Consider the following 24,084-nt stretch of genomic DNA (forward strand, 5'->3'; position numbering starts at 1 on the left):
CACTGGTATGTATATCACTGAGTGACCATTATTATGATTGTTTGCATATTTGAATTTTTGTTTAATGAATAATATGAGGTATTCTAAAATGGGCTTTAATTGATCATTTTAAACATTTTTGTTCTGCGATCGACATGATTTGTACTTATCAATAAAAGTTTCGAGGAAGGGCCATCATTTTTTTTTGCTTAAATACTAGAAAAAACTTACGAAGATTCGGGCTGCTTCCAAACAGTACAATATATTAAAAAAATATCCTTAAAATTTTGGGGTTACCTACCGTACTAGTATTTAATAGGACTTTTTGTACATTATTCATTCAGTGTGTATCAGTTAAATTTAAAAATAAAATGCTTATTTTTCAGAATACGGTTTTAAAATCTAACATACTTTTAAAAAACACAATTTACAACATTTCTGATTTAAATTTTTTCTTCTTCTCTTTCTTGTACCATTTTAATATATTTACAAGTTTTAAACTATTATTTTTTTATACTTATGCACCCACACACACGCACCCCCTCCCTTATTCATTTACGCATACACACATTAACATACACATGAATACAAACGTCACACACATACAATTACGGTAACTTTTTCCTTTTATATTATGTGTCATTAGTTTTACAGTGGATTTTTTAAATTGGCTTAAGTATTGTTGTACCTATTTTGTTTATGTAATAGCTGTAAAAATCCCAAATAAATAAAAAAATATTTTAGCCAGTATTTTAACTCTACCGAGCAATAGTAAAATGTGGAAACTTGGGATTTCTCCTCGACGTACAGGATTTCAGAATATATAATAAATTTTAATATTTTGACTCATGTGAACATGCCTTGGTAAAATTTCAAAAATAAGTATTTTCATTTAAAAATGAGCAGAATAAATGTGAGGCTTCGTCCTTGAACAGTATCGGTGAAGTGATTCATCTAGTAAATTAGATCATTCTGACAAAATTCTCGTAGAAGAACCTTATACACTTTAATTACAATTCTTGTTAAATTTTGTCAAGCACTGTTGAATATGATCAATAAATTAATACTAAATAGTAAGTATATTTTACATCTTCACGTAAAACAGATTACTAGATACTTTTATTTACGCAATACAAACATTGCTTTACTGAAATAAAAGTAATAGATTATAAGTCAATGATGAGAGTAAATTATAAAACTTCCGCCGTACATAAAACGGACATAATAACTTTGCTTTCTTATCCGATAAATATGTCAGTTTACTCGTAATAACAAAGTCGTATACACAATATATTAATCAAATGATTATCTTATTAGATGGGAAAACAAAGTTATTATGTCTTAAACTTATAATATAAGAAATCAAACACTGATTTCTTATAAAATAAGTTTGAAAATGGAGTTCTACAAAATAAACACTAAATCAATCAATTTATTATGTCTTCTTTATCTATTTTATACGTTTTTAATGTTTTTTTTTTTAAATACCATCATATTTAATATTTGATTTATATTTTGATGAAAGTTCAGTGCTATGGAAAATTGGAAATATTTTTTTTTATTTTTTAAATTGGACAAATTCAGTAAATTCTGAATTATAATGTGATCTCATTTGGTATTTTACAGAAGAGTTATTAATCAATTTTCAAATATATTATTGAATTTTAAGTTGTTTTCTTGGATACGTATTTTTTAACTTTGTCTTGTTTTATATATTATAAATTGTACACCGGTAGATTTATTCCCAAATGGCAACTTCTTCCAACCAACTGATAAAATAAAAGTGTTATTTAAATGAATCAAGGGAGTGACTCACTTCGACTTTATAAAAAATATAAGTTTTCAGAATTAACCCAAAAATGAAACCATTTTATGGTCATTCTCGTTTGGCTGTGTTTTCAAAGATGTCTCTGAATAAAACCGTCAAGGTCATCGTAAAGGAAGTACTATTTATCATGCTGTAGAAACAAAACACCCTAACTCATCATATATGTGTACAATTTTTTTTAAATTAAAAATCTCGAATAAACTGAACACAAGAAAATTTCCACCTTTTCTGACAGTTCGTCGAGTGTTTTCCAAGCCTAAACGCAAAAGAAAAGCATCTAAGACATGTTTGTGTTTTAGAAATAGACCGAAAAACATTAATAAAGTTACAAAATACATTTCACTGCACATTTCATACAGTGACATTGTTGAATAATTTTGTTTTTGCTGAATTAAAAAAATATGTTTTTCGCCACTAGAATTTTATAACTTTATGCGCTTTGTAGATCTAAGACATTTGGTAATATTAGCCCTTACATTAAAAAAACTCACCAACTTAATCTATTCTTCAACTTTTTCCATTGAATATTAAAACTTCAAACTATAAATGAGTAGTGTAATAACAAATACGGGCATCTGTCGATTTATCATGTAGATGAATTTGAGCTAGCATAATTTTTTTCTACTTAGGTAGGTAGTCTTTGGCTAATAATTGGCTTTCGATATATTAAAAAAAAAACAAAAAGTTACGTTAGTGGCGTCTTAACCCTGCTGGACCCACTTACTTGTTTGAAATGTTATTTTCACTGGCCCGATTGACACATCCCCTCACTTTGCACCTCGACTAAAGGAAGGTACTGAGGAAGGGGGGTCACTTCCGCAAAAAACGCGAGATTAGTGGAATAAACAAAAATCAACATGCGTCCAAAGGGGCAAGGACGCCAGTTAAGAGTTATAAAACTATAATTGAAAAAATCTAAATGTGAACGATTTAATTTATCGTATTCCATAGACACAAAAACACAGAGTGAACGCTTAACTCAATGGTGCATGGTGCAATAAGCGAATGGACAAAGCATGTATGTAGTCTATGGACAAATTGACATTAAGTTCATTTGAGGGTTTGAGTTTTGAGTTTTGAGTGTAATCTGTAAATTGACTTGAGGGCCTTTAGGCGACTCGAGGCGACTGAACACCAATATCAACCAACTTAAAACATAACCAAGATGGGCAAAATAAATAAAGGTACTCCACAAATAAAAGTTAAAAACAGGCTGGAAGTATTTCAGGTATGAATAAATTGGTTTAGTAAACTACAAGGATATAGAAATTTATGAGAATTTTATACATAAACATTAATGATGCCGAATTCTGTTATTTATTTTTAAATTCACATCAAACATTCGATTCCAGCTTTTTACTGACTCAAACTACCTTAAACACAGATTTTTCAGTATGATTTACATTAATTTTTCCATGCTTAATGTTCATGGAGCCTCGCACTGATTGTGGGGTAGCCTCGATTGTCGATTATTTACCTATAATTAAATCTTAATCAATTACATTTCCCCTTTTACAATGCAATGGGTGTAGATTTACTATTTAGATGATTAGACACTGGGAAATTTTTCACTTAAATCTCTTTGATACTTTGACATCTCAATTCGAGAAATATGTTTTTACATTAATTGAAGACATGGATGTAATAAGAGAGAGAGAGAGAGGTTTTAACCCAGTTTTTTTTAATGGCTTATTATCTTCTACGATCCTTTCCATCATACGAATTAAAATAAACATTCAAAAACTCCTAACAGATGCCATTTAAAGCAATAGTTTTGAGACTAGATGGTACGCTCCTTTTGCATAAAAGTATATAATAAGATGAGAAATTTTGTAAGATTTTTGCTTTGCCACTGAAATTCGGTACTGGCTTTATAATTTGGTACTAGTAAATAACAAAAACTGAAGACAGTATTTACCCATATGTCGTTTGTCTTGCGATCATCAATTTAATATTTTGTCTAATTTAAGAATTTTCAAATTTCTTTTTGTGATTTGAAAATTGTAAATTGATTGATGATATAAAAAAAATAAACTTTACTATTGCATAAGTGTACATTAAGTACACTATTAAAATCAACTAAATTGTTAAAATTCAGTGTCCAGTACATTAAGACATTGACGGTAAAATTGTATGAAACCATAGAATTAAGAATAGTCCAGAAACCGCATACGTGCATCAAACAGAAGGAGACTAAACTACTTTTAAAAAGTAGTTTTATGTTTTGACCCATTAGTTTCTTTGTAAACGTCGCTCAGTACGCAACGCCCGATTTGAATTAAACTATGCCGTGTTGTGTCGTTTTAAAGTGTAGAAATACTGCCGGAATCTTAAAAAATCAGGATGGGATCACATTTCATGTGTAAGCAGCAGGTGCATTACTTTAAATCAAATTATTTTTCCATCTATCAAATTGTCAAAGAAAACAAAATGGACATTTTGTTAGTTTTGCCAGGGTAGTTAAATTTTTGTGCTACTTTGATCATCATATATTATTTAACATGACATAAAAATATCCGCTTGATGTAAAATAAAATTTATTACATTTTTTAGGTTCAAAGTTGATTAATTCAATTACTCTTATTAAATGACCCTTTCGCTATCTACTCTGTTGTGTCAATCAATGTTTCCACGTGTACAATAAAATTTGAGAGAACTTAAAAAAAAAAAAATTGTACATTTGTGTTATAATTATATTTTTCGCTATCTGGCAACATTACGCGTCGACTTTACACGTGCGCGCGGTGAAAGTGGGGGAAAGGGGGGGTTTTTTGGACACAGTCCGATGTATTCAAATATGATTCTACGCTCCTTCTGAACTATTCTTAATTCTATGTATGAAACATTGTTTTAAAATAAATTAGGATATTTTGGTTTAAGAGTGTGTTCTCGTGCACTCGTGACATTGAACCAAATTATAATTTTTTAATTAGAAAATAGTGAAGTGCGGATGGGACCCCCTACAAAAGATGTCTCCCGAACATTTTGTTTTTAGTTATCAGTGTCGGAAAAAGAATATCTTTTAGAGAAATACACACAAACAAAGTCTCCGATGAAAGTTCAGAAATTGTTTTTGAAACAATTTCCCCGAACGGCGACGCCATCATTCAGATTGATCCACAAGATATTCTTGGGTTCGCAGAAACACATGATACAAGAAGTAAGAATGAAAAATAAATGCTTATTAAACGGTGTTGGTACCGAGCTGTGATTTTTTTTGCACTACCATTTTTCCTTTTATTTATCACATTTTAATTAATCTAATGAAATAAACTACATATTTGCATGATTATACAAATTAACAAGTCTCCAATTGCATGTTTAACCCATATGTGTCCTGCATTGCCAAGAAACGGGTTAAAAATATTGAATGAATCTTATACCCAGTACTTAAACAATTTTGTTTGCTAGTCGACGGTTTATTTTATTTTAATTTTAAATGTGTTGGCAAAGGAGGCTTTTAGAAAAAAAAATCTGACAAATTGACACAAAGGAAAACCACAAAATTAGTACAATGATACAGATGAAAACAAATAATATCTATTACTAAAATGAAAAAAAAAAAACAATACAAAAATAGTTATATTATTTATTGTTTCAGCATTTACTTTGTGGAAAAACATTTTCAATTTATTAAAAAAGAAACGCTTTATAATTTTGACCACATAAGAGTTTAATATATTATAACACAACTAGTTTCAGGTATTCTGAATTACCCATCATCAGGTGTAATTATGAATTTATTTATATTTACACCTTATATTTATTTTTTATTTATTTATATTTACACCTTACACCGTATATTCCCCTGATGATGGGTAATTCAGAACACCTTGTCGGCCTCTTGGTGTAATGGTCAGCGCGTTTGCCTACCATGCAAGAGGTCTCGGGTTCGATTCCCGACATTAAATAAAATATTTATTTTAAAAATAGTGTTTTCATACTAGAATATTTCATAGTCCCTGGACTGGCATCTGAATCATAAGACTGATCATCTTACCTTCATGTAACAATAAAATGATCCAGATACGCTGCGATTGGTTTACCAATGCAGTGCCCCATGCACCAAAGGTGCGGAAAGGGAATGATGATGATGATGATGAAACTAGTAGTGTTATTAATTAAACTCTTATGTGATCAAAATTACAAAGTGTTTCATTTTAAATAAATACAAAAATAGTTACAGAAAAAAAAAGGAAGTGTATTTCATATAGCTCATGCAATCAGACATTTTGTTTTCTGGTTAATGAAACGCAAATGATAGAAATTTATAACCTTTTCATAATTGAAACACATTTTTATTTTGTATTATAGTAAATAAAATTTTTGTATATTTAACTAGACAAAAGGAAAATAATTTAAAAATACCAAAATGTAAACTTCCAACACTCTTTTTCTCAAAACCCACATTTTACTAATGATTTCTTGTTGTAGCTACCTCCTAAATTATGTTATGGAAGGTGTCAAAGTAGGAGGTGTACGATTTGAATTGTGCGCCATTTTTTGTCTCAAATTTAGAAACGTCGTGTTTTACAAATGACATCTAGAGACATGGAAAATTCATAATGGAGCCCTATACAGTTCAACGCCTCGTGAATATAGTGATGCCGGAAGAAAGTTAGTGCTGATTTTTAAAAAAAAAATCATCTTCAGAGATGCGGCACATTTTCACCTCGACAGATTAATTAATAATCAGAACTGCCGCATTTGAGTAGCTGAAAATCCAAGATAGATTATTGAAACAATAGGCATCTACACAGATTGGTGCGGTTTTTGACCTGGCTGACTAAGAGTTTACGGTGAATTGTAAACGTTATCTGGACATGATGGCAAACTCGACTCCACCGAACTTTTTTCTTGGCGACTTTTTAAATTATTTTTTTTTTTTTTTACAATATACATAAGAGGTAAAACAGAGTATTCAAAAAAGAAAGGATAATTACATAGCAATGAAATGTATATTAACAGTTAAAATAGTAAATAAAAAATCCCACAAAGGCATGGCCTGTTCGTGGGTATACAAGAAAATGTTAATGATTTTTTGCTCCTATAATAAAAAGACAGGTATAATATTTTTGTGTAATATAAGAAACAGAAAAGAAAATATGCTGTAAAAGATTATAAGGTACTTTTTTATTTTATAGTAATTAAAAAAGGAAAGAAAAAATATAAAAAAACATAAAAATATTCCTTATATTAAAGGGCAACAAAATATATCATAGAAAAAATGAGTTTATATCTTTAGTTTGAATCCAGGATAGTGGGTTTTTTAAAAGAAGGAAAATTTTGAAAGTTTGAGATCATTGAAATATCGGTAAAAAATAATTAAAATTTTTTGGGTACAATGTGGTATTTCTAGCACACGATTCCTTCTTTGACTTGACCAATTTAATATCTATTAAAATCATAAGTCTATGTCAATATGCGAGGAACAATTCCAGACCCAAAGAAATATATAATCTGCCATATTGGTGAGATAGAGCTCCAATTATGGCATAGAAAATTTCAACAAAAGGATGATGTCACGCCACAGAAGCCAAGGAGGGCATTTTGTTCATACAAAATTTCCACTTTTGTAATTAATATTGAATTTTGAAACTTCTAAAACATTTTATTTTTTGATTGATTTATTTGGTGTTTATTTTGTAGAACTCCATATTTAAACTTATAATTAGAAATCAAACACTGATTTGAGTCTACTGAACACTTTATTTTATTTTTACAAATATAAACATATAAAAATAAAAACTTTGTGACAATTGTTTCGCCTTATTAGGGCATTTTCAAACGAATGTGAAGATTATTTGGTTTGAATGTCCTTATATAGTTATATAATTCAAGGTACTTAAGTAGAAAATAAAAATAATCTTATGAACTATAGCAGTTCAGTAGACTCAAATCAGTGTTTGATTTCTAATTACAAGTCATTTTATTTTTATTGAAAAAATAAATCGTACACCTCTTCTTGGCACACTTTTGTACATAATTATTATACTTACATAGGTACCACTATACATTGCCTAATTAGGCTTCTAAGTATATTTTTTTGAAAATAGAACACCACACTGTTTTCTTTTGCTGGTGGTTATGTATTTGGTGCTTTGTAATTTTTTTGTATTTTTTCAAGTGCATTTGAATATGGTAAAATTATCAATACACATAGAATTGCATTCTATATATATTTGTAAAAAAGCATAAATTAATTTGATCAATAATAATAAACATGGTAAGCGACAGAATTTAAGTGACTCGGTAAATAAATAAATATTGAGTAAAGTTTATTTATTTATTTTCTTACATTAATTAATCTGCCCCATTTTTTGCATGCATCTAGCCAAAGATATATTCTTTACAAAGCAATGTAATTTTTATGTTGGTTGCCTTTGCTTGTTCTGATGTTTGTGTTTTATGACGATTGTTTTTTTTAATAATTTTTTAATTTAAAAAAACTTTACAATAATTCAGTTTTATTTTTATGTGTATAATTAAAAAAAAATCTTATATTTCCATTTATTTTAAACTTTTTTTAACCATTTTTTCATATAAAAAAATATAAAACAGTAATAATAGGTCGGGGAAAAAGTAATTTCGTATTTTTCGCTTTGTTTCAATGCTTTATAAAAAGTGTTGCAATCGTCTGATTTAAGTCAAATATGCGCCTTTCTGTTCGATAACTTGTTGCTAAAGAGAATCCAACTTCATAATGCCCCTCTCGTAGAAGCCTTTGTCCCTATTGGCAAAAAACTCAGACCACCAATTTTTACAGGCCTCTATTGAGGGCAAATTTGCACCCCCAAGCGCGTTGGCCATAGACAGGAACAGGTGGTAGTCACTCGGTGCCATGTCCGGACTATAGGGTGGAAGCATAAGAACTTCCCATCCGAGTTTTCAGAGCTTCTGGTGCATCATCAAAAATGTGTGCGGCCTGACGTTGTCCTGATGAAACACGATTCCTCTCCTATTCACCAATGCTGGCTGCTTCTGTTCGATCGCCAGCTTTAAACGGTCAAGTTGTTCACAGTAGAGGGCAGAATTGAACGTTTGGCCATAGGGGAGCAGCTCATAGTAGAGTATTTCTTGCCAATCCCACCAAACACACAGCAACACTTTCCTGGCTGTCAGTCCTGGTTTGGCCACGGTCTGGGCCGCTTCGTTGGCTTTCGACCACGATCTCTGTCGCTTGACATTGTTGTAAGTGACCCACTTTTCATCACCAGTCACAATCTGCTTCAGAAATAGGTCAATTTAGTTGCAATTCAGCAGCAATTCGCAGATGGGAATTTGGTCCAAGTGGTTTATTTGCGTCAGCTCGTGTGGCACCCAAACAAAGAGCTGTTTTTTAAATCCAGCCTTCTGCAAATGGTTCAAATCAGTTTTATGATCAATATTCAGCTCTTGGGCGATGCTACGACTGCTAACATGACGGTCTATCTCGATATTTTCCATGATTTTATCGAAATTTTTGACGACAGGCCGGCCAGAGCGTGGTGCATCATTCACCTCCACCACACCAGAATGAAATCGCTCGTTGTGCAGCACGAATCGAAAGATTATTGGCCCCGTATACATCGCAAATATTTTTAGTCAATTTTGTCGCGTTTTTCCCTTTCAGGTATTTAAAATGTAAAGTATAGTGAATTTCTTCCTTTGAGACCTCCATACTCGACGCACGATAGTTTACGACTTAACCGACCAAGCGCAATATTGTCAAAAAATCGTTTATAGTATACACTCACAACTTTTCAACGCCGTATCGTATGATCCAATGTGCCCAATAATGAACGAGATTTACTTAGTTGAAAAAAAAGGGCGCGAAATATGAAATTACTTTTTCCCCAACCCAATATATTATACCTTTTGTATTCTGTACCTTTATTTCACACCTCCTGAGCCCCAATGTTATTTCTGAATTACATGATTTTTTGTTAACTATGCAAGCTTGAAAAAAAATTGTGAAAATATTTGAAAAAATAATAGAATTTATAAATCCAACAAAAAAAATTTTTTTACTCTGGTACTGAAGGGTTAACTTATTGTTTTAATAATCTCCTTATAACTTCTTCAAAATATTGAAGTTCTATTTATTTTTGCTTGGTTTGGATACTGCAAATGAATGTGAATGGAAAAAATGTTTTGATTAAATTAATGCTTTATTTGTATTATTTTACTGATACCTTCAATGCTTTTAATTTGTGACACTTTAACATTACAGACTGCATCAAAAAATGTTGCTCATTCATCAGAATCTATCCTACCTAGGAATAAAAAAATTGAACTGAATATCTTTAAAAAAAGCCGCCCAAAAAAAAACAAAAAAAAAAAAAAATTAATCTGAGACTTTCTCAGATACTTCACGAAAACAGATCAAGTAATATGTTAAATGTTTCCCGAGAATTATTTGAGGGATCAACTGATTCCATTATTTTAAACGAAGAGTGCAATGCCACTGAAATTACAAAACCCATCCCTGAACATAGTTTGAGTAAAACAGTTTTCCCTCTTAAGAGAAAACGAGTTCAATGTGAAGAAGACGTTATTTCTATTGAATGTGAATTGGAAACCATTTCTAGAAATCCTCCCGCATCAAATCCTACATCCGCTAGATTTGAGCCGATTGTCTGTGAAGTAGATCCAAAACCTACTCTTAACATAAACAACAATAGCGTATTTAATATGACCACAGAAATATCTAAGAATGAAAATGCGGCATCTACACCATTTATTGCTACTAAAACGAGCGTGCATGTCACGAAAACTTTCCTAGATAAAGTTTCTCCTATTCAAAAAAAGTTAAAGCTGTTGCCAGATAATAATGGAAATGTTCTAAGATATTTTACTACGGATGATTCTATACCCACAGTAGATGATTCTATACCCACAGTAGATTTGGACGATGATAGTTTTATAACAATAGATAAATATGAAAGCGGTTCTTCGGAAACTGAAATCCTCGATGATACAGTTATTAATTTGGATGATTATAAAGATTGTACGTTACCAGCAGAATGCATTGAAGAAATTAGTGATGGTTTTAAATCTGACACTCTTTCTGTAAAGGCCACTTCTTCACTATACGCAAATGAAAATGTCACCCCTTCGACGGCGCACAGCATAGATCTGACAAAAGAAAACACTTTAGTATATGTAAAGGAACCCGTGTATGATTTGACTATGGATACTGACAGTCATATTCTGAGGGTAGCGAGTTTAAGCAGTTTAAATGAAAAACGTAATTGTATAATGTCAGCGTTAGCCGATACAGTTAAAGATTGCACTGACAAATTAGCTAAGAAAAACATCGTCCGTAGAAATGGCTCAAATATATACTTTCCGGGAAACAATAAAGATGTCGTGAAAACTGGCCCTCGATTGGTTGTTATCGACGGCAGTAACGTCGCTATGTCGTAAGTACCCAAGAGAATTTTCATATTATTTGTAATTTTAGTAACTGCATTTTGTAGTATACAGAAACTATTTTTTACACGGTTACTAAATAACACAGTCTGAAAATCAATAAAAAATGTTTTGAACATTAATTCATCAATGCATTATAATAATAATATAACTAGACTGTTGGTTTTTGTATGAAACATAATGGATCTGCTAAAACTGTGATTTGAGCGAGATTGACTCTTGAATTGAAGGGTGAATTGTGCGTTAGAGGGAGAAAACAATATATGTAATGCCGGAATCTAAGTGATTTAGTTGTTTATAATGTGCGTATAATGTTGGTGTGTATAAAACATTACGCCAACAAAAACAATGGTGGATTGAGCGTTAGCGGCTGTCATTGCACATATTCTTATTGTTCGTTTATCATGTCAGACTAATCTTATTATAATATTATTTTTGACATTATGAGGAATTCCAGCCCAATCCGGAATTAAATTTTAAAAATGTTTTCGTGTAGGATGAAATATCTCAAAAACGCACGCAAAAATAAATAAAAAATGTTAAAAATAGTATTCATTTTAAAATCGTAAATAATGACGTCACTCCTTATATCTACGTGTAGTATTTCCGGTTTCCGCTTTAAAGCCCCCCCGCACCTTGTAAGGAACGTTTTGAAAATAGAAAAAATTTGATTACGATGTACGACCTGAAATCCGGCAAATAATACCTTGTTGACATTTCAACCAGAGATTATGTCAACTTTCTAGGTTTTTCTAAATCGAAACGTTTGTAAAAACAACCATAACATAGAAATGAGCAAATTACTATCAACTAAATGAAGTAATCAAAGCAATATTCCATAGATTCTTGTAAGTTTTGTTATTGGCTGGAGAAATACAACTTACCGCGGTCAGTGAAAGTAAGAGCGCCAACCGTTCCATGACGTCACTACTGAAAAGTGACACACTGATTACAGTCATTTGGCGCGGTATTTGATAAGTGTAACTTTAAAAAATCATATCTTTGTAAATAACGCACATAATTTTTTTTTTTTTTCTTAGTTAAATAGTACACTAATAGAATTTTTTTTTATTAGAAAACAGTGGAATTCCTCATTATAAGAAAATGCACAGCCGATGTTTTTAGTCAGGAGCCCCTTGCGGTTACGGTGCACTGTAATATCAATTTATGGTTGCAAAAATTGATAAGCTATCAGTTTATTTGTATTCAGCTTTATTTTTTCAGGCACCGAAAACAATCTCATGGAAAAACGTTTTCTGTTGAAGGTCTCAAAATATGCATTGATTATTTTTTGGAAAGAGGACATGTAGTCAAAGCCTTTGTACCCCGATTTAGGTAAGTGCTATTTACTCTGACCTTCGTGAATGTGAAATAGAATATACTAGAGATGAAGCGGATACCGGTAACTTTCCGGTAGCCGGCCTATACCGGACGGTAGCTCAATATCCGGATACTTAATATTCATTGAACTGTGAAAATTTCACAAAATAAATGCCACTAAATATATTTATTAATATCAACCTCGTTTGGGAAAAAGGAACCTTGATTATTTGAAAAATGTTTTTTTTTTGCATGAAAATGTTTTTACCCGCAAATGAAAAATGTTCATCAAAAAGTATGTTTTAATTAAAAATATATTTGCGCCAAAAAAATAAAGCGTGAGAGGTGACACTACCCAAAACCATTATTATTATTTAACTAATAAACTTATAAACCATGTTTTTCTACTGACATTTTTCGGTGGAACTGCATTTTAATTATGATAATAAAAATACGTATATACAGTCGAAATCGGTTATATTGATCATGGAAATAGCGAGGTCTCGGATGTAACGAGGAAACATTAGTTAACATTTTAGTTCATAGTTTTCTCCGTACAATTATTCACTGTTATAATGAGCTACTTCTCGGACACACCGAACAAAAAAATTCGCCAAAAATTAAAAAAAAAACTTCAATTGTTAAAAACATCATTTTAGAAATAAGAATCTAAGTAATAAAATCTAAACGGTCGGCTAACGTAAAGGATAAATACCACCGGGCGTTGGGATCGGATTATGTTTATGATAGCTATGTAAGTGTCTAAGTACCTAATTGGATTTTTCGCCGAATATATTGAAAAATGAACACACATGGTTTTAAAAAAATCCAAGCTTTGTGAACTTAGTAAGTGCCGGTTCGGCACATTGTTACAATTTACAGCTGCTTTTGTAGTTTATGAATGACACGCTTGTTTTGGGATTTTTTAAATTTTTTAATGTTCTAGGCTTATTTCAATACACAATAAATGTTACAAGTGGGTGATATCAAATGCGTTCTAGACCAGATCAGTTAAAACCTAACCAACACACAACAAAGTGCAATAGCGATTGTATAAAAAAAACCTTTCTCTGGTATAACGAGTAACGCTTATAACGAGCAAATTAAAGTGTTCCCATATTCCTCGTAATAACCAAGTTCGACTAGTTTTATTCCACTTTTATTTATAAATTTTTACCAGTGACCGGGTTTCGTTGACATCGTCAGACTGGTAACCTTCAATCTGATTGGTAACCTCGACTAGAGACTTGGTAACCAGACTGGTAACCTTGACTCGAGTCTGACGATGCCGGTCACGACGAAACCCGGTCACTGGTAAAAATTTATAAATAAAAGTGGAATAAAACTATATACGTATCTTTATTATTATAATTAAAAATATTTTAACTCCTTTTTATTTTATGCCCATTAAAAGTTTGGTTTTTAACTATCCGGCTTAGGGGCTCGCCGAATATCCGGTATCCGTTTCATCACTAGAGTATACGCTTGTATTGATTTTATTATTTTCATTAAAGAAACAAGAAATGGAAAAGTTCAAATCCACGATTATTGGATCAGCTAGAATGCGAAGGACACGTAGTGTATACACCATCTAGAGAAATAAAGGGAAGGTGTATCGCTTCCTATGATGACAGGTTAGTTCTGGACTCTAGGTGTTTGTCAATTTGTTGCAAAATAATCAATATTTTGAGTTTGTGGAATTGAGGAAACAAAAATTGAATTTTTTATTTTGTCAAAGAAAACATCATTGATGGGCGGACATAGGAGTTTAATTGAACGTAGTTATGCTGATATTATCGGATGCCGTAAGGTCAATTCTATGTTCAGCCAATAACAGCCAGGCCGCTTTCATACAAAAAACTGCAAAGATCACCTTCTGAAAATTGTGTTGATCGCAAAAACGGTATTGCTCAATTGGCGGAAAGCACCCGCAGCACTAGGAAAATCTTACCGTATAGATGCTGATGCGAAGAATACTGCCCCCAGAAAAAGTATTTTAATTTTGTAAATTCATTAATTTTAAAATACCCGTAATAAAAAAACACGTTTTAATACAGAATGTCACCTCACACATTTAAAGTTTGAATGAAGTATCATTCAATATCAAATCTGTCTGTTTTCTGCAATATGCATATTTAAGGTTGGTGGTCAGCCAGACTTTAAAAAAAACACCAGAATTCCTTTAACACATAATCAAATTATTTTGATATAATTATACCAAATGAATTAAGGGATTCTTTACAATTTAGCACCCTAATATAAATATGAATAAAAAGTTTAATACATAATGACACAACATACATCAGCCAGACTTTAAACATCATTAAAACTGGTCAAATATCATGAAATATTTTGTGTATTTTATTTCATTTAGATGTGTACATAATTTATCAAAGTAAAAAACATTCCAACTGTAGTGTGATTATCTCAGTTTCACTTTTCTGTGGCTGGCTGCTCTCTGCATAACTATGTTCATTTGCAAAATTGACATTTTTAAGGAGAGCAAAAAATATATGAACCCAACTATTTACGTACAGAACTCATATTTTGCAAAATGGGAGTAATTTGTATAAATAGAACTACCTTATACTATTTGTACCACTCGATGAATGATTCAAATGAGTCTACTTATATTACTGAGATCATCTTGTATAATTTGTGCTACTGAAAATATGACACAAATGCGCATACTTTTTTCATTAAATAGGCACAAAGTTGTTTATTTATGTTTTGCGTAGTCATATAAGTGTACTGTTAATACCATTGATTCAAGGAACATTTTCTCATATAAATCACAAAAATGCAGTTATAATTTTATGTCCGTCCATCAGAGATATGTATACTGTAGTATTTTTAGGCTTTTCATTTATTTTAAACACAGCTATGTAAATAAATAAACTGGGTTGTGGTCCAGTATCTAGTGTCCTGGAATTACGAATCAGAGATCCGAGGTTCGAAATCCACTCTAACATAACTTGATTCCTATTTTATAATAGTGAGTTATTTGCAACTCGTTAAAAATGACCCCCAAGATTGAAATATTTGGGTAAATTGTAAGAACGCAAATATTTATTTAATAAAACACAATTGTTTTATTTATGAAAAGTTTTCTCATAAAATTGAATCAAAGATTGACGCCCACTTTGTTCTTCGTCATGCACATTATCTTTACTTTCAATGAAATCTTTCACCCTTCTCCTTACCGTTGAATCGCTTATCACATGTTCTCCGTACACCTCACAGATCTATTGATAAATGTGAACTGGTTTAATGTTCTTCGCATCAAGGAAACAAAATGCAGACCTTATCTCGCGGCCGGGGGATTTTTTATTTTATTTGGCATTTCAAACAAGCACCATGAAGTATACACAACAGTCAGCTAACTTATAACAGCGTCAACCTTCTCCCAATAGGTCAGGGTAAGAACCACGTATGCTAGCTGCGATCACAGCGCTGCAATGGCAAGAAATACAAATGGAACTTAGTTTCCAGAAATACGTTCCTATAGAACAAATTAACTACATGTCATTGTTAAATTTTTAAAATATACTTACTCTTGAGGATCGCAGGACAATAACTGACTTAATATTTTTATATAAAATCATTAATTCTAAATTTGATTGTTGCGAACTCCTGGATTTATTAAATATTAATATACCAACCTGTAGAACTAGACAAAATAGTATATATTATTGTAACCCTTTTCAAACCAACTATCTTTATCACTCACCTATACTGCGTATACACAGACTAGGAAATGAATGTACTTCTCATATCGACATTTTTAACTCGAGTCTCTGTGAATTCAAATCATCTCTTTATAAATATAAATATTTCATGCTGTTCTATAGTAACGATTAACAAATTATTTGCAAAAGCTACTTATGCTAATAATCTGGTTTTAACTCATTTTATCTTCATATATACCGACTGTTATTATTTTTATTTACCTTTTACCCATGTTTTATCATTGTTTTTAAATTATTGTATATCCAACTAGTTTTTGTATGCAATGCTTTTAAAAAACTACATATGGTGTGCTTTCACCAAATAAAATTGAAATAATTAATACTACACCCTCTCATTTCAGGTACATTGTGCAGTGTGCTGCGGAGTGTAAAGGAGTTATCGTTTCTGGTGATAATTATAGGGATTTACTCCAGGAGAATGAAGCTTGGAGAGAAACCATAGAACAGCGATTGCTTCCCTTTACGTGGGTTGGAGATATGCTCATGTTTCCTCAAGATCCTCTCGGAAGAAGTGGACCGACCCTACGAAAGTTTTTATCCCATTAATTTATGTATGTACATTCCCGACGGCCTTAGTACACGGATAAAAAAAAAATACACAAAAAATGCTGCGTGAGAAATCTTGCAGCTAATGATAGCGCTTTAGTCTGTGTCCAGGCCGACGAAGAATACAGTTATGCGTGTGAAATAGAATCGGAATCCTGGATGAGTTTTTTCGACTGGATGGTTGGCAGCTCTCGGGTAAAAATGCTGAAAATGGAAATCGAGTGGAGAAGAGTTGATGCCTTGGCCAATCACGATCGAGGTCCCGGGTTCGATTCTCAAATAAGGTTGACATGAAATATTTATATTTAAAGATGGTTTTACACAAAAGTATTTCTTTGTCCTTGGACTGGCAGCTAAATTTATGTACTTCTAATATATCTATATAAATCATCTGTAATAAGAAACTTAAAGATTAAAACAAAAATACAATTTAATAAAGTAGTTGCATATTTTTTGCCTTGCTTACTATGTACACTGCAAAAGGTGTGTCCCTTCTAATTTTTTTTACTATAGTGTGAGGATCTGGTGGTGGAAACTCATTCAGTAGAAGCCGGGCTATTGACAGGCATCAACAGATCTTCCGTTCCACTTTGAGAGCGTTCGGCATTTTGTGTCCTATTTTTATTTAAAACTTAAAGATTAAAGCAACCTAAAAAACTATTATAAAGGATAAATAATAATTACTCAATAATTGTTATTTTTTTAACCAAACCACAAAAGAGGATACTCCTCCCAATCTCCCAGCAAAGTATTTTTTTTATCCAAATATGTAGTACCTCCCTGCCTTATTTACATAAAAAAAACAGTGCCTATTCATAATTTTTAAAGATGTGGAATCTCTATTTTTAATGAGGACTCCCCCATCCATTTATTTATTAATTTAATCAAATACATACTGATATTTTTTATTTGCATTCATTTACACTTGTATTTAAGAAAATCCTGATAAATAATTCATAATTTGATTAACCGTCCAAGTAGAAAAACTTTAGTTTTTCTCAGTAATCTAGTTGAATCTAGTATCTGCTCGACTCTCGTTAAATCAGGATTTATTTATTTATTTTATATGATACTTTTCTTTTTCATATGCATTACCAAAACATATCTTATAAATTCTCAATTTGTTTTAATATACCTATGTAATTTTGTATCGTTTCAAAAAAAGTTTGACTTTTTGGCAGCGCATAAGACAAAAATAATAGTGATGATTTTTTTTAACCCTTTCGGGCATAAAGAGAGTATTTTGGGTCCCCCAGAAGCATATTTTTCAACAATTTTTTTGTTAATCGTCGTATTGAATTCGTTTTTTGCATAATCCTACCCCATAACGTTAAGAATGTATTAAAATTGAAAAATATACTGCCAAATTCTTAAAAAAAATAATCCACCTTTGTCTTTGCCTTACCCCTGTCCAAACAGCAAATATCACAATTCATTGCTCTACGTTTTAATAACCTTTGATATTTTGCTCAGTTTGCACTTGTGCTTTTTGTTATTTGGGCGTATATTTTCAGCTACAGCTACCACAATCTTGATTCTGTGCTGTACATTTTACATACATTCTCTCTCCCAACTCCTTGCTGTACCACTCCGCTAACGCGATCGAAATTTTAGATCAGTGCAGTTCAACGTGTCACAGAGAGCAACGCAATGTCATATAGCAATAGCATCCTGGCAACACTATTTGATGACAAATGCATGAATTTCGCAGAAAACCTCTGAATATTATGAAACAGTTTTATAAACACTGCCATGGTAATCAAAATGATTTTTTAATATTTTTTATGTCATATTTATAGCATTTTAGCTGGGGTATTCCTGGTACTCCCCTCAGGAACTTGCGAATTTTTTTCACATTCAGGCTCGGAAAGGTCAAAGTAACTCTTTTGAAAATTAATATAGCTCCTACTGTTTTGTGTGCTGTAAAACATTTCAGTTTTGTGAAATGTGTTTATCGCATGCATGAATTTGCTCAACATATTTTTTAATAAATCCTATTAGTAAATTCGAATCTGCTTTTTTGTGGAATACAAATCGAGAGTAATATGGATCCATCACTTCAAATAAAAATCTTCAATACAATTTTATTAAAAATGCGTGGATTTTGACTCAGCAGTGAATGTATTTTTTATTTTTTATTCAATATTGTTTAAAAAGCTTTACCAAAGACATTTGATTCTTTGATTTTGTAATTAATAAATTTTATGTGAGATTAATAATTTACGATGTATAAATTGTCATAAAAAATAAATATCAGTTAATTTAATATAAGGATTTTTGTGTTGATTATTTTTAATATCTTTTAGTTTTAGTTTTCTCTTTTTACAATTGAGGTTTTCAATGATTTTGTAAGCTCGGCTTTATTAACATTGTTTTTCCCATAACTCAATGACAATATTTTCCAAATGTGATATGCTACCTTTCCTAAAATTAAAATTGAGTTAGTTTTCAAGTGAAAATGTAAACAATTTACTAAAAAGTGTCTGCTTGAACCTGTTGGGATGGCAAATAAAAAACAGAAAATTTAACGATGAGGTTTGATCGATAGCTCGTATAAAAATATAAGCTTTATAATAACCTCAAAAGTTTTGATAAAAAAACAGTATGACAAAAAACTACCTATCCCTAACTAAAAGGCAATTTAAATCCACCAAAATTAATTTAGATATTGTGTTTATTTGAAGGAAAAAATGCTTTTTCAATTCAATTAAGTATTATCTATATTCATAAAAATCTTTTTAAGTGTAGCTTTGTTCGGAGTACATATTTATAGTAAATATCACATGTATAATATTATGTAGGGTAAGCGTAATATTCTTCAACTATAATTACATGTTTTATGATTCAATAACTAGAGGAAGTGATTCCATCACATTTCTCTGTGTTTAAATTTTAGTTATGAATTAAAAATACTTTAATTAAGGATATCTTCATACAAGATGAATTAGTTGTAAATTTTTCCACGTGGTTTGAAGATATTTGTTATATGAACGAGGGGGTAAATGATTCACCGATGCTTGTTGATGGAGTAGGCTTGAATTTGCCATATTAAAATGAGCATATTTGTATATTTTTTTAACAACCCGACAAGGAAATTCAGTGTTGCGGGAAAATTTTCAAATCTGCGGTGGTGCCCTAATACATAGTTTATATAAGTAAAATAATATTAACGAATTGCCATATGAATTAAATTAAAAGACTGGTTGTGATAGCGATAGGTTTGGATGATAATTTATTTTAATATTTAATGCAAGTTATTTTTAGGTCTTTTGGCAAATGAAATGATCTAAAAGTTTACATTAACAAATTACAACAGGGATGGAGAATACCTTAAATAAGGGAATATGGAAGTCTAGGCTTTTACAGGGCTTATGACCTGTCATTGGCTGGTTTAAGTGGCCACTTTACACACTGTAACATTCACCATTTTGTTTATGTTTGAACATCCATATTTCTTCAATTCTTCCATTTGTTGATTTTAGTGAAGTTAAAGAGCTGAAATCCTTATTGTTGGGAAGATATTCATCTGACTGAATTATTTCACATACTAGACAACACCTGAACACAATTTTCATTGAAAAACTATCAAATTTGTTTTTTTGAAAAGATATCACAAATAATTGACATTTAAATTTTCTGAAAATGTTACATGTTTTCAAATGTTTATTTTTATTCTTCATAATGTTTTCAGTGAAATTGAAGGCAATGTTCGAATTTCTTTTGATTTATATCTAATAATTCCTTTACATAAATTGTTAAATTTTTAATGCTTTATCATAGAGGTGGGTAAGACTGTCACTGAGAGGATATACACCGCAAGACAAATAAATTTACGAGTTCTCAAAAAAAACTAAAATTGACATATAATGAATTATTCTTGATATTTAATTAGTTTTTTTTATATTGTTTGACATATGTGATGACTACTCGTTATTTCAAGGTTAAAATAAAAAATCTTACTCATGAATTGTACTTAGAAATTGCCATTATATATCAGGTATCAGATTACCCGAACCTTAGAGACCCATAACGGTTCATTTATGGTCGAGTGTTTGTGATGGAATAATAAAAGACATGTTATTTTTTAATTCATATTTAAGAAGTAGGTTCTTATCGCTTTATTTTAAATTAAAGTATTTTACATTTAAACATATTTATAACATTTAAAAATATTTAGTACTTAGTGAATTCACCTTTATTTTTTATAACATGTAAAATTCTATTATTTAGAGAAGCGTAAAGCGAATCTAAAATTTCTGATGTTATTTCTTCTTCCCAAACTTGAATTAAGTTTTTTTTTAATTCCTCAATGTTTTTTGATTTTTTTTTCCCGACTTTTTTTTTCATAATCGCCCATAAATTTTCTATCGGGTTCAAATCAGGGCTATTCCCGGGCCACGTCAACGATTTTAAGCCAATTTTCTCCTTGAATTCATTGATCTATAAAAAAACAATAAATTATTTATCATGTGGTCACAAAATGCATTTAAAAATATATATATTTGTACTCACAGTGCGGGCTCTATGGCACGGCGCAGAATCGTCCTGAAAAATTGGGTCCGCGGTATACTGCGTAATGTCCTCGATTGTTGGAATAATATGTTTTTTTAACACTTTTTTGTACTGAATGGCATTCATCGTACCCTGTACAAAATTTAGAGGTCCTAAACCGTATGCTGTCATGCACCCCCAAATCATCACGTAGGGTGAATGTTTAACGGTTCGAGTGACGCACGACGGATGATATCTTTCCCCACGTTTTCGTCGAACTATCTTTCTGCCGTCTGGACCAAAAAGGTTGAATTTTGATTCATCAGAGAAAACAACATTTTGCCAACCCTCCAAGGTCCAATTCTGGTGCTCTTTCGCCCAATCCAGTCTAGCCTTCTTCATTTTGTCCGTGAGTAATGGTTTCTTTGCGGGACTCCGTGCTTGGAAACCATGCTCCAACAGCCGCCTGGACACTGTTTTTACTGAAAATGTTGATGTGCTGGTAGACTGCACCTCTGCGTGTATTTCAGGTGCCGTTAAAAATCGATCGCGCATAACAATTTTTTTTATTAAGCGATCATCTCGGGCAGATGTCACGCGCCCCCGTCCGCTTCCTTTTTTCCGTTCTATGGATCCAGTTTCTTGGATTTTTTTTAATAAAAACCTCACTGCACCTTCTGAATACCCAACTCGACGAGATATTTCACAATTAGATATGTTTTCTTGCGACAATGTGATTATTTTGGATTTTATCGCAATCGACATTTGCTTTGCACTTTCCATGATTGTTGTGTTATGTTCACTCAAACGCGGGTAAAACAAGACTGTTGAGACATTTTAAAATGTAAATATTGTAGAAAGGTGACACATAGTGTCCTTAATTTATTAAACAAAAGAAAGAGGTATCGATAAAGGATTTCTTAGAAAAAGGGTTCAGTAAAGTCAAGGGGCGCGGTAGCAGGTAAACTCGTAATTTTTTTTGTCTTGCGGTGTATATCACTTGATCTGTATCAACAAAAAGACCGGATCTTTTAAGTAGTTTAATTGAGCTCATTCGGCTCATTGAGGTAATCATATCTCCGCATCTTCATATCTTTCGTATCATTTGTATCTTTCGTATCTTAGTGTCTTTCGTATCTTCGTGTCTCTAGTTCCTTTAGTTCTTTTATTTGTTTGAGCGGAATGTGCACGACCTGTTAGTTGTGTGCGAGAACACAGATGAAACAAATAAGCTTTAGCTGGTTTATCAACATTATTTTCTCTTATCGATTTAATAATAATAATGTTCTATACACATTATAATATATTGTACACCTGTAGAAAACAAATAGTTTTATTTACAAAAATAATGGTTGTACTATAAGCCATTTTTTATGGCAACTTAATAAACAAATTGGCACAGAAATTATATTTCAAGCAAATTTTATTTATTTCGCACAAGCTACTTTTATAATTAATACATTATTTATTTATTTAAATTATAAATATTTTAAATGCCCTCAGCGGGTTTTAAATATTTTTTAAAGTTGTTTTCCATATTTATTAATTGTGAATTTTTAAAAATAAACAAATACAAATGGAAAAATATATAACAAAAAAATAATAATAATGGGCTTCTAACATAAAATGGGTAACTATTATTTTTATCATAGTTGGGCAGCGCCATTTTCGTGAAAGTCACCTGAAGGGCGCTGTACAATAAATAAATATCCCAATACGTCTTGCAGCTACAGAGCGCATGGATGATTGGGATTCTAGTTCCTCGTTTCCAATTATGATCTATTTCAATTATAACAGATAGGAGCTAGATTACAGTACATCTTGCAGCTAGAGAGCGCATGGATGGTAAAAAATGTAGCCCCCATTTACATTGCTTTTTAATTTGACAATTAAGTTAAGTGTTTCAATGATATTAAAATAAACATTTAAGAAACTCATTTTCAACGAGTGTATGGAGGGTTGAAATTCCATACCCCATTTACAAAATGTAGGTATTTGATAGTTGAATTACATATTGAAGTTAGATTACCAATCGTCTTGCAGCTACAAAGATTTCTAGAAACATAAAATTATATCAATAAATTTACAAACAATAAACATTGAGCCTAGTAGATAAAGTTTTTATGCTAAAAAGTAACAATAAAAAACCAAATAAATAAAGCACTGTTTCAACATTATGGTAAATGACCTACTGAGTTATTCTACAATTAATAAAATACTTCAATATTGAACAGCAAAAGATTTGATATTTAATAAACTTTAGCAAATCGACTGACCTTGTTCACATTTGAGGGCATTAATTAAATATGAATACTTCAAGTTTAGTCTCAATGTAAATAATAATTATTAAAATAGCATTTTAATCTTTCACATTTTATAATTAGTGTTAAGTTAGTTTCAAGTGTCATTCCCTCACATAAATATCTGCTAACGCGCCATAAAACCACTGAGCCGACGACATTGACACGACACAAGAGACTTACAAAAACGGAAAGAAAAAAGGAACAAAGGAGCCAGTATAGGCATGTAGGCACCTACTAAAGATACAGAGTGTATATGTAGGTGCCAAATCTACCGACTAACCGCGGAGATAAGGACACAATCATAGCCAATGACAACTAGAAATACTAAAGACACGAAGGTACATTTAGTTCGGAGCATTTGTTTGCGAACTAGATGATCAGGATGTGAGAAACGTATCTCTAGTTCAATGTTTCCACCTTGTCAGTCGGGGTCGTTGGCAAGCTACACACCTCT

The 24,084-nt window shown here is 31.4% G+C and overlaps 1 protein-coding gene across 3 annotated transcripts; it reads left to right on the forward strand.

Moving 5' to 3' along the window:
- Window positions 1–2,818: 2,818 nt before the first annotated feature.
- Window positions 2,819–17,287, forward strand: LOC148276686 (uncharacterized). 3 transcript variants are annotated; one of them, XM_088233936.1, is made up of 6 exons: window positions 2,819–3,035; window positions 4,803–4,967; window positions 10,020–11,211; window positions 12,446–12,556; window positions 14,056–14,175; window positions 16,632–17,287. In XM_088233936.1, the coding sequence occupies exons 3-6, from the start codon at window positions 10,181–10,183 to the stop codon at window positions 16,834–16,836; spliced, it is 1,467 nt and encodes a 488-aa protein (XP_088090062.1). In that variant the 5' UTR covers window positions 2,819–3,035; window positions 4,803–4,967; window positions 10,020–10,180; the 3' UTR covers window positions 16,837–17,287. The 3 variants fall into 3 exon arrangements, with proteins under 3 accessions (XP_088090062.1, XP_088090061.1, XP_088090060.1); XM_088233934.1 differs by having other exon boundaries at window positions 2,837–3,035; window positions 4,741–4,967; XM_088233935.1 differs by lacking the exon at window positions 14,056–14,175 and having other exon boundaries at window positions 2,828–3,035.
- The last annotated feature ends 6,797 nt before the right edge of the window (window positions 17,288–24,084 follow it).

Source organism: Micrasema longulum, unplaced genomic scaffold (genome assembly GCF_059751315.1).
Source record: "Micrasema longulum isolate JH-2025_06_02 unplaced genomic scaffold, ASM5975131v1 h1tg001164l, whole genome shotgun sequence".
In the NCBI taxonomy this organism is placed as follows: domain Eukaryota; kingdom Metazoa; phylum Arthropoda; class Insecta; order Trichoptera; family Brachycentridae; genus Micrasema; species Micrasema longulum.

Bases quoted from the DNA above. Each gene is read 5' to 3' on its own strand.
- LOC148276686 (XM_088233936.1), top strand. From the start codon at position 10,181: ATGTTAAATGTTTCCCGAGAATTATTTGAGGGATCAACTGATTCCATT. The intron at 11,212-12,445 runs GTAAGTACCCAA...TTATTTTTTCAG, and splicing joins GGCAGTAACGTCGCTATGTC to GCACCGAAAACAATCTCATG. The intron at 14,176-16,631 runs GTTAGTTCTGGA...CTCTCATTTCAG, and splicing joins ATCGCTTCCTATGATGACAG to GTACATTGTGCAGTGTGCTG.